This window comes from Mytilus galloprovincialis, chromosome 13, assembly GCF_965363235.1.
Source record: "Mytilus galloprovincialis chromosome 13, xbMytGall1.hap1.1, whole genome shotgun sequence".
NCBI classification, from domain to species: domain Eukaryota; kingdom Metazoa; phylum Mollusca; class Bivalvia; order Mytilida; family Mytilidae; genus Mytilus; species Mytilus galloprovincialis.
The window spans coordinates 42,819,872-42,837,001 of record NC_134850.1 but is presented as its reverse complement, the minus strand read 5'-3'; the positions used below and the strand labels follow the sequence as shown (position 1 = coordinate 42,837,001).

The window sequence follows — 17,130 nt, the reverse complement described above, 5'->3', positions numbered from 1 at the left end:
ATTTGATATTTTTGTGGTCATATTGTTAAATATATAATTAATGTTTTTTGATGTCACATTGTTTATTATTTGACTGATACTAGTTTTTACCTGAAATATAATTATTTGCTCTTGTATACTTCATATCTTTCATAAATATTGGTCCATTGAAAACTGATAATGATTCTGGTCCATCCTGTATTACCCTGCAAAATAAGGAAAACAAAGACATTTTTCAAACTGTATACATGGCAAAGAAATTATCTGTTTACTGCATCCTGACCGAACCTAAAAGATTTAATTGCCTTTCCACAACGAGTTTTTGGTCGGTTAACCAGAATATAAATCGAATGAAATTGCCTTCCAGAAGATGTTGGATGTAATCCATAAAAAAATCACTGAAAACTTATTTAACTTCACGCTGGATTCTTGTTGAATGCAGCAGTGACTTAAATGATCACCTTTTTCAGAAAAAGTGTTGTTCAATCCGGCCTATATTTTGACAAGTTGAAAGCAGTGAACCCTACCTGCTAAAATGTCATAATCATAGTCTCATAAGGGCACACACCTTTTATTCACTGCCAACAAATGTTATAAACAAGCATTATTATCAGGTACCAAACTCCTTAGTGATGAGGAACCAGAAAATATTTTTAAGTTATACAACATTGTATTTTGGAAACGGGGAAACTTGGTGTATACATCTCATGCTTTTCATGTTGATTATTCATATTTTAAAACTTTCATGTCTTATTCACAGCTAAGACCACAATATAGAAATGAGTTGAACACATCTTTCGATCAAACTGGTTTTGCATGAGTAACTAGCCAAACCACAGAATAAACATGTAATGTAAATTACAAACTGTATCAGAGTGTGTGTTTTATGCTATGTTCATAATGTTGTCATGTAGTCAAAGTACATGTAAGCGCATTTATATGCTATTTTGTTTATATGTTATTCTGTTTCTGAATCCCGGTATTTCGATTGTATACCTTGTGATTTGAGCACTTTTTAAAATCAAAGCGCTGTAAGCACTGTAGGCAGTTAACCAAAAACCAAGACGAACATAATTATGAAAACTGTGGCAATGTTGCTTCAACTTTTTTTTAAAGATTTAAAAGAACAAACATTAAACATTCATATATAATTGTGCATTCATGTTCATTTAATGAATTGGCAAATAATTCATATTTTATCAAGGTTTTCAATAGCAACGCACATGACCACGAATGGTCATGAGTCTTTCATGAGTCAGCAGTGGTACAAATTTGCAATGATTGCAGTTCTTCTAGTTGAGCGTAATTGTTCGTATTAGTTGACTGTTAGTAGTTCAAGTTGACTTTAGTACGAGCTTGTAAAAGTATGAATAGACTTGCTTCCCTGGAAAGAAAACTGAGTTTGTGTTTTACAGTACAAAAGTTATGAGACACAAATCAGACAAATGTTTACTACTACAGGGATCAATGGTGAGGTCTGACTGACCTGTCCATAGTAAATGTAAATGACTCACACCTTCACCCCAAGTCCATGATGTCTAAGTTTGGTATAAAATGACAGGTGTTAGGGTCTAGCAAAGTGATATGCATATGTGTTGCCTATGAGATTGACCATGTATGTCATGCAATCTTTTTGAAATGAAAAACAGGAATGAATATGGTTTAGGCGTTGGTATCTAAATCTTTTACAAGTTCTCAAAATACACACAAGAGGGTGTGGGGTGACCCTAGGGACTACCCCTACTTTTCATTTGATTTTTTATATTGTCCCATACATGAATATATATGGTTTATGGGTGGGGATCTGGACCGTTATCAAGTTTTCAAACAGGAGGGGTGGGGGACCCCAGTGACTTCCCCTATATTTCATTTGATTTGTTATATTGTCCAATACATGAATATATATGGATGAGGGGTGGGGATCTCATCTGTTTCTAAGTATCAAACAGGAGTGGGTAGGGTGACCCTAAGGACTCTCCCTATATTTATTTGATTAGTTCTTATACATGAATATATATGGTTTAATTTAAAGGTGGGGATCTCGACTGTTTCCAATTTCACAATCAGATGACTGCAGGGACTCCCCCTAAATTCTATTTAATTTAGAGTTGGGGATCCCAACTGTTTCAAAGTTCTTAAACATGAGGGGTAGGGTGACCACAGGGACTTCCCCTATATTTCATTTGATTTGTTATATAGTCTTATACATGAGAATATATGGTTAAGGGGTGATGATCTCAAATTTTTCCAAGTTCTCAAATATGAAGGTGTAAAGTGACCATAGGGACCCCCTTATAATTTATTTGATTTGTAATATTGTCCCATACATAAATATATATTGTTTGAGATTGTGAATCTCGACCGTTATAAATTCTCAAACAGAAAGGGGTAAAGTGGCCCCACGAACTCCACCTATATTTCATATGATTTGTTATATTGTACCGTACATGAATATATATTGTTTAGGGGTGGGGGATCTTGACCGTAACCAAATTTTGGTCATTTTGGTTTCTTGTGGATAGTTGTCTCATTGGCAATCATACCACATCTTTTCAGTTTTTATATAAGAAACTTCCATCTATTTTAACGGACCTATCAAAATTGAGAAGAAAAAAATACCCCTTGAAAATTGCAGTAATATGTTTAACTTGAAAAGCATTTAACATGCATTACCAACATTTATCACTGATAAAAAAAATTATACTGTTACCAGGAACATATATATTGGATTTTGACATTAAAATTGGTGTACAAAATATTTTCTGCTTTTTCTTTCTTTAAAACAATTTTGGTTTTCAATTCTAGTGTTTATATTTATTTACCATGCATAGCTGTAATTTGTCACCTGTCTGGATTTTTTTTAGTTGAAAGCCCCAAAACCCGGGATTACCCTTATCCGCTTCCGGAATCGGATCCGATATTGTAATCTCGCGGCAGCCATTTTATTTACAATGTTGTTTTTGACAGAAAGTGAGATACGATTTTACTCGGATTTACCCATTATTTATCGGCGATTTTCTGTATGAAGCTAGCGGTTGATCTAATTGAACATCGCTGTCATGAATAGTAATGATGAAAATAAGTTTGAGATCGTTTATTAGGAAACTTTGGTAAAAATGTTTGCAAAGTTATTTTTTTATTTTCTTTCAAGGTCCGTCGGGCGTAGCTAGTAATTAAGTAGAAAGTCCGACTGCTAAGTGGAAGGTCACAGACCCCGGACCAGAGCTAATTTGAATCCGGGCCTGCGTCCATATTAAAAAGATACGAAAATTTCGTCTTCTAATTCAAAATTGCCGCCAACAGCGTGATCAGTTGAACTTATATACGTAGTTGACTACGTATTGACGACAAACAATATTCCTACGAGTTTTGCAATTTTAGGAAATCTTAAATACTTGTCTTTAGAGATTTTCGGCGATTAAATATTTCATACATTTGTTCTTTGACATCTTAGCCAAAAGCTCAGGGGATAATAAACTACATAAGGATTCCTAATGTGCTCTACTTCCTATGTGCAACTTCAAAACTTTTGGGAAAATCGACGATCATTTAAGTTTTTTCTGGTCATATTTTTTTGTAATCCAGAATGAAAAGTAAGAAAAAATTGTCCAATAAGTTATAAATAATATAGTAGCCAGCTAGATGATCACAATGGCACGTATTTCAGCATTTATTGAGTAGCACACAAATCCAGGGTGCTCGCATAAGGCAGCTTAACTGCCTAAAAACAAATAGCTTAGTAATAAGGAGATGTGGTGTGAGTGCCAATGAGACAGCTCTCCATCCAAGTCACAATTTGTAAAAGTAAACCTCAACACGAAGCCTTGGCTTACTTCAAACAGCAAGTGATAAAGCTTGGTTATTAACTTTTTGTGGTTTTCTTATTTGAAGAATTCATTGTGATCTTTACCAAGAAACAACCGTACACAGTTTTATTTATTTTTCAAATACATGTATCACTAAATGCATCAGACAGAACAATAATATATACCTATGATTTTTTACTACAGAATGTTCACCTCTACACCACATAAGGAAGTCTGGTCTATCAGTTGGTATTATTTTAGTTCTGCAATCTACCAGTTCCAAATAATCAATGGTGCTGTTGTTTATAGGACCTAAAATTGTATATGTTGTAGGATTATTTGTTACGGAATCTGTTGGTAAAAATCAGTTTAAAACTTAAAGTCAATTATTGGACATGTTTTCTGTCAATTGTTTAAACTTAAAGTCAATTAGCAATGATATATGTCATATGTCAAAATCAAAGCATCATCAGTGCTGTAATCCAGCCATTTCTTAGCTTCTGGTAGGTGGACAATTTTTTTTTATTTCATTTTCATTTTTCTTTCTTTCTATGAGACATTTACATAGTGAAACCATCACAACTGGATAAGTTATTTTATCCAAAATATTTCAAACACTTTTAACAGAGATAAAACTAAGGGACTGAAAAAACAGACCATACAATAAGAATTGAAATGTAGAGAGTCATCATTTTCATTCATATTTCAATAAAAAAAAATACCAGAGGCAGATTTTAAAAACAACCCCTTGTAGCTTATACAATTCTCAGATAAAAAATGTAAACAGAATTACTTAAATCTGGAATAATTTGAATTCTGGGAAATTGAAAAAAAAACATATATGATGAAAACTAACTAAAATTTAGTTGGTTAGCCATGCGTACATGGCTAGGGTTCAAGTTAATTTCACTGATATTTCAGTATAAACTACCTCAACACCATTCAATTACCCTCTTTCATTCAGAAAGTTTTTCATCAAACATATCTGATCATTTCCCCAGATTTCAATTTTTTCAAGATTCAAATAATTCCTTTGTATTTCTGACAAACGAAGTAATTTAATACACTGATGTCTTGACTGGAATTGATTGAAGTCTTGCGCATTATTTCAAATCATATTCTCAGGTATTGTGGAAAACAAAACTAGAGGCTCCCAAGAGCCTGTGTCGGTCACATGAATCAACTGTGGTTTTGGAAATCAGATAAATAAGGTTAAAATCATAATATAGAGTATTAGTTACCCTAATAATGATTAAGGACAATTTTGGTTTAATTTGGCACAGTAGTTGAATTAAAAGCAGGACATCCCATAGTTACTGCAGACTACTATGTTCTATTTTTAGCCATGGTGGGGTCAAAGGATCCTTTTTTTAATCATGATAGGCTATCAAAAATTGTGGTTAAGTATATTTCTATTTGGCTCAGTAGACTAGGTCGAGGAGAGATTAAAAAAATTTAAGAAAAACAACCGCAGGAATTCTTATTTAAAACACCTGTCTGGGATCTACCACAGGTTTTAACATATGTTTGTTTTTAATGATCACCTGTCTAGGTTTTACCAGAGGTTAGTGAATTTTTCACCTCTCTGGGTTCTGTCACAGTTTTCAAGGAATAATTTCTTGTCCGGGTTCTACCACAGGATTTTGCCTGTTTAAACTTTCTAGGTTCTACCATAGGTTTTAAGCATTATACCTGTCTAATTTCTACCACAGGGTATAATAAATGTTTTCACATGTCCGGGCTCTAACACTGGTTCTTATAATTGTTGCATTAGTCTTGGTTCTACCACAGGTTTTGGTGAACAAAAAGCATAACCTGTCTAAGGTCTACCACAGGTGCATAGTTTAGGCAATTAGCCTTTAAAAATGTAGTGTTTTCGAGTTGTTTAATTTTAATTATCAATTATTATTATTGTACTAAGCTATAATGAGTAGCCCCTTAGAGCGAAAATGATAAAATTATTAGAATACTGTTAATGCAATTATGTCTTAGAATTAGTATTTAGATAAAATAAGAAATAGTTATTAACTATAGGCTCCAAGGAACCTGTGTCGCTCACACAATATTTTTATTTACAATTGATGCATGAAATAATGCAACTGTTATTTGGGGGTTATTATGGGGTTCCTGTTGTTTATTCTTTAGTTTTCTATGTTGTGTCATGTGTACTATTGTTTTTCTGTTTGTCTTTTTAATTTTTAGCCATGGCGTTGTCAGTTTGTTTTAGATTTATGAGTTTGACTGTCCCTTTGGTATCTTTCGTCCCTCTTTTTTTAATACTAATTTTGCTCTAGTTTCAGTGATACAAGTCAAACACTGCATTTTCCCTATATATGTTCTATTTTTTGCCATGTTTGCCATGTTGGTGGGCAGACAGGGTCATTGGACACATTTCTAAAAACTAAATACCCTAATGCTTATTTGTGGCCAAGTTTGGTTAAATTTGTCTCAGTTGTTTCAGGAGAAGACTTTTGTAAAATATTACAAAAATTTTACAAAAAATTGTTAAATTTGACTTTATAAATGGCAATAACTCCTTATAGGGTCAATTGACCATTTTGGTCATGTTGACTTGTTTGTAGATCTGACTTTTCTGAACATCATTGCTGTTTACAAATTATCTCTATCTATAATAATATTCAAAATCATAACCCAAAACAACAAAATTTCCTTAAAATTACCAACTCAGTGACAGCAACCTAACAACATTGTCTGAATCGTCTGAAAATTTCAGGACAAATATATCTTAACCTGATGAAATTTTTTATCTATGTCAAATTTGCTCTAAATGCTTTAGTTTTAGAGATAAGCCAAAATCTGCATTTTACCACTATATTCTATTTTTAGCTATGTCAGCCATGTTGGTTGGCAGGTGGGTTCATCGGACACATTTTTTAAACTAGATACCCTAATAATGATTGTGACTTAGTTTGGGTAATTTTTTTTCAGGACAGACAGATCTTGATCTGATAATCAATTTTACCCCATGTCAGATTTGCTCTTAATGTTTTGGTTTCAGAGATATAAACCAAAATCTACATTTTACCCCTATGTTCTATTTTTAGCCATGATGGCCATCTTGGTTCATTGGCCTTGTCATCGGACATATTTTTTTAAACCAAAGACCCCAATGATGATCGTGGCCAAGTTTGCTTAAATTTGGCCCAGTAGTTTCAGAGGAGAAGATTTTTGTAAAAGTAAACGATGACAACAACGGCGGACGACGGACGCCAAGTGATGAGAAAAAGCTCATGTGAGCTTAATAGTAGAATATATAAAGGTAACAGTAATATACCGCTGTATCATAGTATCCATAATGGCATGCATATATGGGTTCCTCCCAAATAGAACAATTTCATTTCTATTCGGATAATCATAAAAAATATAGATAAATGTGGTATGGTACATGAGACTATGGTTTATGTAACTATATATATATGTAAACATCAACTTGCAGACAATCAATTATTAGTAAAATATATAAATTGATTGTATGTTGAAAGTATAAAGGATAATAGTTTTACTACAAGTATCACATAAACTTAACATATTTAAAGATCCATGACAATAAGGGTCAAGGACAGATAAATCAAGTCAGACAGACATGTACACCTTACAATAATTCAATACTACAAATATAGTTGACCTATTATGTATGGTAATTGAAAATCAGACCAAAACAAATAATTCTAATATTGACCAATGAACCATATGAAAATGAGATCAAGGTCAGATGATTCCTGCCAGACAGAAAAAAACATGTAAACCTTAAAATTATCCCAGACATCAGATGTAGCTGACCTATTAATTGCTATCAATATTTGAAAAACAGACCAAACCACAAAAAATAACATTGACCAATGAACTACGAAAATGAAGTCAAGGTTAAATGATACTGGGTAGACAGGTATGTACATCTTAAAATCATTCTATACACCAAATATAGTTGACATATTACTCATAGTACTTGATAAACAGACCAATGAGCCATGAACACAAGGTCAAGGTCAGATGAAACATGCCAGACTGACAATAACTCTTACAATCATTCCATACACAATATATGGTTGATCTACTGCTTATAGTACCTGAGGAACAGACTTACAAGTGTAACTTAAACCTTGATCACTGATTCATGAAATGAGGTTGAGGTCAGGTGAACTTTGTCTGACTGACAAGTAGATGTTGAAATGAACCAATATCCCAATAATATTGTTATTATTCTATTACTCTTGATAAGTGAAATAATCATATGACAAAGATACTGATCTTTTTTCAAGCTGTTGCACAGCAATGAAAATGAGGTCAAGGACAATGGTCATATCATAGACAGACATTTAATAATATAAACAATCTGCATTACAAGGAATGAAGCATCAAGGTCTTCTGCCTACTGAAATTTCAAGCTTTATTTAAATAGTTAATTTACCACCATAGAATAGCAACAGTAATCCCTATATCTCGTGTACTGTGACTTCTGTCGTAGGCGAGACAGTAAGTACTATAATAAAAGTTGGTGAATCAACTGAACTGCCTGCTATTACCAAGTATAACTTTTGGATTCAAGCAAACAAATAAAAGTTGCTTTTAGTAATATGCCTCTTTTACTATTATTGGTACATGTATAATGTAATTTGCGAATGTTGTATCATAAACATACACACCATATTAACTCTTTCTACTTTTGTTATTTGAACTTCTCTTCAAATATAACTCACTCGTTTCTGGAGGCGTAGTATCCACCATTATTCCAGGGGTAGAAATGATACTCTCAAATCCTAAATTGTTTATGATACGAAAGTTGAAGTAAAGTGATTTATTATGGGTTAGCCATAAAGTATTGTAATCAAAACTCAAGATATGTCCAATACCAAGTCTTTCATAGTGCTGGAACAATCTTGACACTGCAAGCTTGTAGTGATGACCTTGTATTCCTTCTAGCAGCTCACAAGTAGCTTCCATAAAGTCGTAATTGAAGCTCATACATTTGGTTTTTGGCAAATCTGCGCATCGTTTAGCACAATCACCAGGTGTTGCTTCCTTGGTAACCACCCCTCCAAATGGCGCAATCAGTCGACCTACTCTGAAGGCTGTGAACATTTCCATAACTTTATGGTTATGTGGATCATTACCTGAATAAAGATTATTCAAAAAGTAAGTTAATCATAAAAAAAAAACAAGAGGTTGCACACATTGTCCTTATAAGAATACCTAAATTTGATTCAAAGTATTGGAAAATAGGATGTCCGTGTCTGATAGATCTGAAAAATGCTCACACTTGAGAACTAATAACTGCCAAGTAGCTGAACAAATATGAAGTCATTATTTTCAGAAGTACTCAAGTAAAGTGTGACTTATAACTGTAAATTCATTCAACATATTGAAATGAAAAACTCCCAAGTTAAAGTAAACAAGAAGAAGATGTCTGATAGGTCTGAAAGATGATCAAACATTACAACTCATCACTGTAAATTTTTTGTTTGACAAACAAATGGACAGACAGATAAAAAAGATGAATGCACTATAGCCCAAACTCCTCTGATCTTTACTGATTTTCATATACAAGAACAAACAAGAATGTGTCTATAGTACATGGATGCCTCTCTCGCACTTTCATTTTCTATGTTCAGTGGACCATGAAATGGGATAAAAAATCTAATATGGCATAAAAATTAGAAAGATATTATAGGGAACATGTGTACTAAGTTTCAAGTTGATTTGACTTCAACTTCATCAAAAACTACCTTGACCCAAAACTTTAGCCTGATACTTGCATGATCATTTTCTTTGTTCAGTGGACCGTGAAATTGGGGTAAAAAAATCTAATTTTGCATTAAAATTAGAAAAATCATATCATAGGGAACATGTAAACTGAGTTTCAAGTTGATTGGACTTCAATTTCATCAAAAACTATCTTGACAAAAAACTTAAACCTGAAGCGGGATAGATTGACGAACAGACCAGAAAACATAATTGCAGTTACTAAAAATAGTAAATTACAGTGGTTGCAATATAGGATTAACCATTGCATTATTGCAAACAAGAGTGCACACGCTGAAATGTCTCGCCTTCTAAACTAATCATTGATATTATGTTGATAGTCCTAAGTATAAAGCTAAGCTGTCACATAACTAACATTAACCAAGATAACTAATCAAAAACCGATGAACCTTGAAAATGAGGTCAAGGTCAGATGAACCATGCCAGGCAGACATGTACAGCTAAGAATGCTTCTATACAACATATTATATAGTTGACCCATTACTTATAGTTTTAAGAAAAATAGACCAAAACGCAAAAACTTAACACTGTGCAATGAACCTTGAAAATGAGAAATGAGGTCACAGTCAAATAAAACCAGCGGGACTGACATGAAGATCATAAAATATTTCCATACACCAAATATAGTTGACCTATGGCATATAGTATTAGATAAAAAGACCAAAACTCAAAAACTTAACTTTGACCACTGAACAATGAAAATGAGGTCAAGGTCATATGACATCAGCCCGCTAGACATGTACACCTTACAATCATTCCATACAATAAATATAGTAGACCTATTGCATATAGTATGGCTTGTACAATTGCTGTCCAGCTTGTAAAATTCTTCTCTACAAGTCAACAAAATCCAACTAAAAATATGGTAAAATTTAGCTTCAGGCTTGTGGATTCAAATGTTTAGCGTGAAGACTGCAATACTGTACAACATTTTCTACAGCATATTGGTAACTGGTTCCTTTCTGAGGGAGTAAGTCTCCCAATGAATAAATTAAACTTTTTTTTTAGGAGACTTATCCAAGATATTCCCCAACAACCCATACAACATGATTTTTCTTTATATTAAACAATGTGTGTACAATTCTAGATGCTTTAAAAAGAATCTCTCATTGCAAGCAATTATAATAAAGCTGAAAGATATGTTTACATTAGAGAGTATGACGGCGGTAAAAAATAAAAAAAAAGATAACTGAATTTGACAATGTATGGAATGTTTTTGAAAAACTTTTATTGAATAACAGCTAATGTATATTTTTGTTACAATTACTTATTTTGCAAAACCCAACAACGGGTTGTTCGATTCATCTGAAAATTTAAGGGCAGATAGATCTTGACCTGATAAACAATTTTACCCCAGTCAGATTTGCTCTAAATGCTTTGGGTTTTGAGTTATAAGCCAAAAACTGCATTTTACCCCTATGTTCTATTTTAAGCCATGGCGGACATCTTGGTTGGTTGATGATTGTGGCCAAGTATGGATTTATTTGGCCCAGTAGTTTCAGGAGAAAATTTTTGTAAAAGAATACTAAAATTTTAGAAAAATGGTTAAAAATTGACTATAAAGGGCAATAACTCCTTAATGGGTCAACTGACAATTTTGGTCAAGTTGACTTATTTGTAGATCTTACTTTGCTGAGCATCAATGCTGTTTAAAGTTTATCTCTATCTGTAATAATATTCAAGATAATAAGCAAAAACTGCAAAATTTCCTTAAAATTACTAATTTAGGGGCAGCCACCCAACAACAGGTTGTTCGATTTGTCTGAAAATTTCAGGGCAGATAGATCTTGACCTTATAGATTATTTAACCCCCATGTCCGATTTGCTCTAAATGCTTTGGTTTCTAGAGTTATAAGCCAAAATCTGCATTTTACCCCTATGTTCTATTTTTAGCCATGGTGGCCATCTTGGTTGGTTGGCCGGGTCACCGGACAAAATTTTCAAACTAGATACCCCAATGATGATTGTGGCCAAGTTTGGTTTAATTTGGCCCATGTGAGTAGTTTCAGGGGAGAAGATTTTTGTAAAAGTTAACGACGAAGGATGACGCCGGACACAAAGTGATTGGAAAAGCTCAATTACTTACTTAGATCTGGTGGTACAAAGGCATAATCATTTACATTGACAGTGATCCATGGAATTACTTGATCCCCTACAGAGACACTCAATTACTTACTTAGATCTGGTGGTACAAGGACATCAACATTTTCATTGACAGTGATCCATTGAATCACTTGATTACCTACAGAGGCACTCAATTACTTACTTAGATCTGGTGGTACAAAGGCATCAGCATTAACATTGACAGTGTTCCATGGAATCACTTGATCGCCCCACACATCTTTTCCATATCCCAATCCGACTTGTGTCAACACTATATCAGAATCTTCATATACAACAACAGATGCTCTCATCACTGCTGGATTACTGGTTGATAAAAAGTCTTCAGTGAATCGGCCACCAGGAAGAGTTACATCATATGTATTTAAAGAACATGTTGCCATGGAGCGCGCACCAGCATCGTTTTGTGCATACATTGTAAAATACAGAGGAACTCCAGTGGTACTTAGTCTCTGTTAAAAAAAATACTTAATATTAATGAGGGTCTTCAGTTCGTATTATTTTTGTATGCCATTTTTCCGTATTTTTGTTTGTTAATGTTTTCCTAATTCACTATTTATCATATTTTTAAAAACTCTACCTTTCTCTATTTTTTATTTTTTGCCCAGTTTCCTTATTGTTTTTTGTATTACCAAATATTTGTTTTTTCAACATTTAACATTTAATGAAAATTGAACACGAATGTTGAATGTTAAAAAATTTAAAAAAAAAAAAATTCAAAAAAAAATAATTTTATAGTGGAAAGTTGAAATAGAATGTAGAATGTTGCAAGTGAATGCTGAATAAAAAATAAATAAAATGCTCCTAGCAGGGCGCAGCTTGATACGACCGCAGAGGTTGAACACTGAACAGTTGGGGTAAGTATGGACACAACATTCAAGCTTGATACAGATCTGAATTTGGATTGTGATGAAATATTTGACACAGCATAGGTTTCTGACACAGTATGAATGTGGTCTAAGAATTTTTAAATTTTAAATTGGACATTTATCTTTTATGGTCCAATATCAAAGATCTAAATACATGTTTAGATTCAGCATATCAAAGAACCCCAAGAATTACATTTTTGATGAAATCAAACAAAGTTTAATTTTGTACCCTTTTGACCTCAATGTGGACAAATTTGATAACGGGGCCCAAAAACAAAAATTCTAAATACATGGTTAGATTCAGCATATCAAAGAACCCCATATATTAATTTTTTGTTGAAATCAAACAAAGGTAAATTTTGGACCCTGATTTGGACAAACTTGAAAACTGGTGCCATAATCAAGAATCTAAATACATGTTTAGATTCAGCATATCAAAGAAACCCTAGAATTTTATTTTTGTTAAAATCAAACTAGGTTTATAGACCAATTTGAAAACGGGACAATACTGTGCAATTGAATATTTCTTGCTTTTGAAAATACTGAGCAATTAAAATTTTTTTCCTATTATGCAATAATGTGCAATTAGATATTTCTTGCTATTGCGCAAAACTGTGCAATTGAAGATTTCTTGCTATTGCGCAATACTGTGCAATTGAAGATTTCTTGCTATTGCGCAAAACTCTGCAATTGAAAATTTCTTGCTCAGGGGTGTGGAAATGATATGCCCGACTCGTACATTTGAACAACCGGACAAGTAATTATTTTTGTCTTGGTTGCCCGTGGACAAGTAAAAAAATATACAAGACAAAGTTCAAATCCAACAAAAACATAAAATTTATTTCAAAACGTATAAAGATGTTTAATTTATCTAAAAGAAACCAATGTTGTTCAGCAAGTAAAAACATCAATGTTCATGACGATAAAAACATGATACCGGAAATAGATCGATTACCAGAATTAATAAAAATAAGTATGCTAACCCAAGTCGCGTAACATTGCATTGGCTTTGTCCATTGACCCGGGATCGTCGATTAGGTTTTATCCATCATTTACTGGAAGTGTCATTTCTTTAAATTTTGTATCGCGATTCAGATTGATAAATACTTAATTAAAAGGTGGACAAGCAAGACAAAAAGAGTGATGAGTCGAGTAGAAAACCTTAAATGCAAATGGAGGACACAGAGTATTTAAAAAAAAAAAAACGGAAGCGAGAATTTCAGACATCGTGGATATCAGATTACCCCTGGCTATCTATGGAAATTCGGAAAATAAATTAAGTTTTTGTCTTTATTTATAGATGACGTCTTATTTATAGATAAAAGGTCAACATTATTTGTTGTCAAAGTGGAAAATAAAAGGGACGCTTTAATTGCCCATCAAGACAAAAATAAATAATCAAGAAAAAACAAAGTGTGTCAGTTGAGGGAAACACCACAAAATCAATAAAATTGAGAATGGAAATGGGGAATGTGTCAAAGAGACAACAACCGACCAAATAAAAAACAACAGCAGAGGGTCACCAACAGGTTTTCAATGTAGCGAGAAATTCCCGAACCCGGAGGCGTCCTTCAGCTGGCCCCTAAACAAATATATACTAGTCCAGTGATAATGAACGCCATACTAGTTTCCAAATTGTACACAAGAAACTAAAATTAAAATAATACAAGACTAACAAAGGCCAGAGGCTCCTGACTTGGGACAGGCGCAAAAATGCGGCGGGGTTAAACATGTTTGTGAGATCTCAACCTCCCCCTATACCTCTAACAATGTAGAAAAGTAAACGCATAACAATACGCACATTAAAATTCAGTTCATGAGAAGTCCGAGTCTGATTGTAGAAGATGCAACCAATAGTTTATCTATTATTTAAATTTAAGTTTACATTTCTTCAATCACTGTCCTCAACTTTAGTATATGTACCTTCTGGCTACAATTTTTATTCAAAAACTGCTGCAAAATTGTCCTCAACCATGTTTACATGTCATTTCATTGGTTGGTTAGGTTTCTGTCCCATTGATGTCAACCCATTTACTACTTTCCTAATTTTTTACACATATAAACAAATAGATTTCATTTTTTTTGTGATGCACAACAGTGCCAAGTAAGAATCATATATTAGCTAACAAGAAATACTTCAATATTTATTGGGATCATCAGGGCAAGTACATTTTTTTCCGGACAAGTAAAATTTTAGGTTTCACTTGCCCAAATAATTCCACACCCCTGATTGCTATTGCACAATACTTGATATAATAATTTCCACATCCTGTTTGGTGTGCATTTCCTGCCATATCATTATTATTTGCTTTTAAATATCAGAAATAACAAACTTAAAATGGAAAATGTTAAAGAATAAAAAAAAGGGGGGGGGAGGGGAAAAAAAGGAAAAAATAAAAATCCCCTCCCCCAAATTGATATGATTCATCACTCCCAAACTCAATCCCAGCCTTCCCTTTGTGGTATGGTCCCTTGCAGTACAATTTCAGAGAGATCCATCCACTTGAACACAAGTTATTGTCTGGAAGTTACAAAAATGCTTGTTTTTTGCCCCTTTTTGGCCTTATTTCTTAACTATTGGTACCATAACTCCAAAAATCAATCCCAACCTTCCTTTTATGGTATTGACCTAATTTCATAGAGATCCCTTGACTTAAACTAAAGTTAAAGTTCAACCAGGTGCTCCGCAGGGCGCAGCTTTATACGACCGCAGAGGTCGAACCCTGAACAGTTGGAGCAAGTATGGACAAAACATTCAAGCGTGATACAGCTCTGAATTTGGATTGTGATAAAATTTTTGACATTACATGGTTTTTTTTTACACAAAACAAATGTCAAGATTTTACAAATCAATTAAAGATTTCTTCAAACTTTTTAAATCTAAAATTAAATAGTTGACACAGCATAGGTTTCTGACACAGAATGAATGTGGTCTAATGAACTTAAAAAGTTTTTTTTTGCCTTTGAGCAATTCACTATGCTGTTGAATATTAATCCTCTCAAAAAAATGTTTGAAGAAATTTTCTTTTTATTTATGAAATCTGAAATGAGAAAAATTTAAACCCCCCCCCCTTTTTTTCACATCCCCGTTTCCCTTTTTCCAAAACTGATATCAATTCAAATTTCTAATGGAGTTTGCAACAATAACTACTCTTTTAAATACATCATAAAATATTAAAATGTAAAATAAAGTGCTTGTTATCACTGAATGGTAAAGATTGGTTGGTAGTAAAAGTGAATATACATTGTTTATTGTATAAAACAATAAAACAAACTTCATCAGCAACATTTTATATTGGCAAATTTCCAATGAAGTTATTTACATAAAGTTATTGGCAAATAAAAATAGAAAATGACATCATAGTCATGTCTGGCAAATGTCCAACATACATTATCTAAAAACATTTTAGATAAGATAAGGAAAAAAAGCTTCATCAGCAACATTTTATATTGGCAAATTTCCAATGAAGTTATTTACATAAAGTTATTGGCAAATAAAAATAGAAAATGACATCATAGTCATGTCTGGCAAATTTCCCATATATATTATCAACTACTATTCTATACAAAGAAAGATAACTCCAATTGAAAATTAATTGCTATTGCACAATATTGTGCAATTAGATATTTCTTGCTATTGTGCAATACTGTGCAATTGAAAATTTCTTGCTATTGCACAATACTTGATATGGAATCCTGATTTGGACCAACTTGAAAACTGGGCCCATAATCAAAAATCAAAGTACATATTTAGATAAAGCATATCAAATAAGCCCAAGAATTTAATTTTTGTTAAAATCAAACTTAGTTTAATTTTGGACCCTTTGGACCTTAATGTAGACCAATTTGAAAACTGGACCAAAAATTAAGAATCTACATACACAGTTAGATTTGGCATATCAAAGAACCCATTTATTCAATTTTTGATGAAATCAAACAAAGTTTAATTTTGGACCCCCATTTGGACCAACTTGAAAACTAGGCCAATAATTAAAAATCTAAGTACATTTTTAAATTCAGCATATCAAAGAACCCCAAGGATTCAATTTTTGTTAAAATCAAACTAAGTTTAATTTTGGACCCTATGGACCTTAATGTAGACCAATTTGAAAACGGGACCAAAAATTAAGAATCTATATACATAGTTAGATTCGGCATATCAAAGAACCCCAATTATTCAATTTTTGATGAAATCACACAAAGTTCAATTTTGGACCCTTTGGGCCCCTTATTCCTAAACTGTTAGGACCAAAACTCCCAAAATCAAACCCAACTTTCCTTTTATGGTCATAAACCTTGTGTTTAAATTTCATAGATTTCTATTTACTTATACTAAAGTTATGGTGCAAAAACCAAAAATAATGCTTATTTGGGCCCCTTTTTGGCCCCTAATTCATAAACTGTTGTGACCTCAACTCCAAAAATCAATCCCAACCTTCCTTTTGTGGTCATAAACCTTGTGTTAAAATTTCATCAATTTCTATTTACTTATACTAAAGTTATTGTGCGAAAACCAAGAATAATGCTTATTTGGGCCCTTTTTTGGCCCTTAATTCCTAAACTGTTGGAACCAA

General features: G+C 33.0%; 1 protein-coding gene across 1 annotated transcript in view; it reads right to left on the bottom strand.

Moving 5' to 3' along the window:
* Positions 1-17,130, bottom strand: part of LOC143056125 (uncharacterized) — a 240,686-nt gene that overhangs the window by 163,792 nt on the left and 59,764 nt on the right. The window contains exons 30-33 of the mRNA XM_076229211.1: positions 11,833-12,139; positions 8,504-8,917; positions 3,971-4,097; positions 91-185 (exon numbers count right to left, since the gene is read on the bottom strand). Of these exons, the coding sequence (XP_076085326.1) occupies positions 91-185; positions 3,971-4,097; positions 8,504-8,917; positions 11,833-12,139 (943 nt within the window). The remainder of the gene's footprint in view (positions 1-90; positions 186-3,970; positions 4,098-8,503; positions 8,918-11,832; positions 12,140-17,130) is intronic.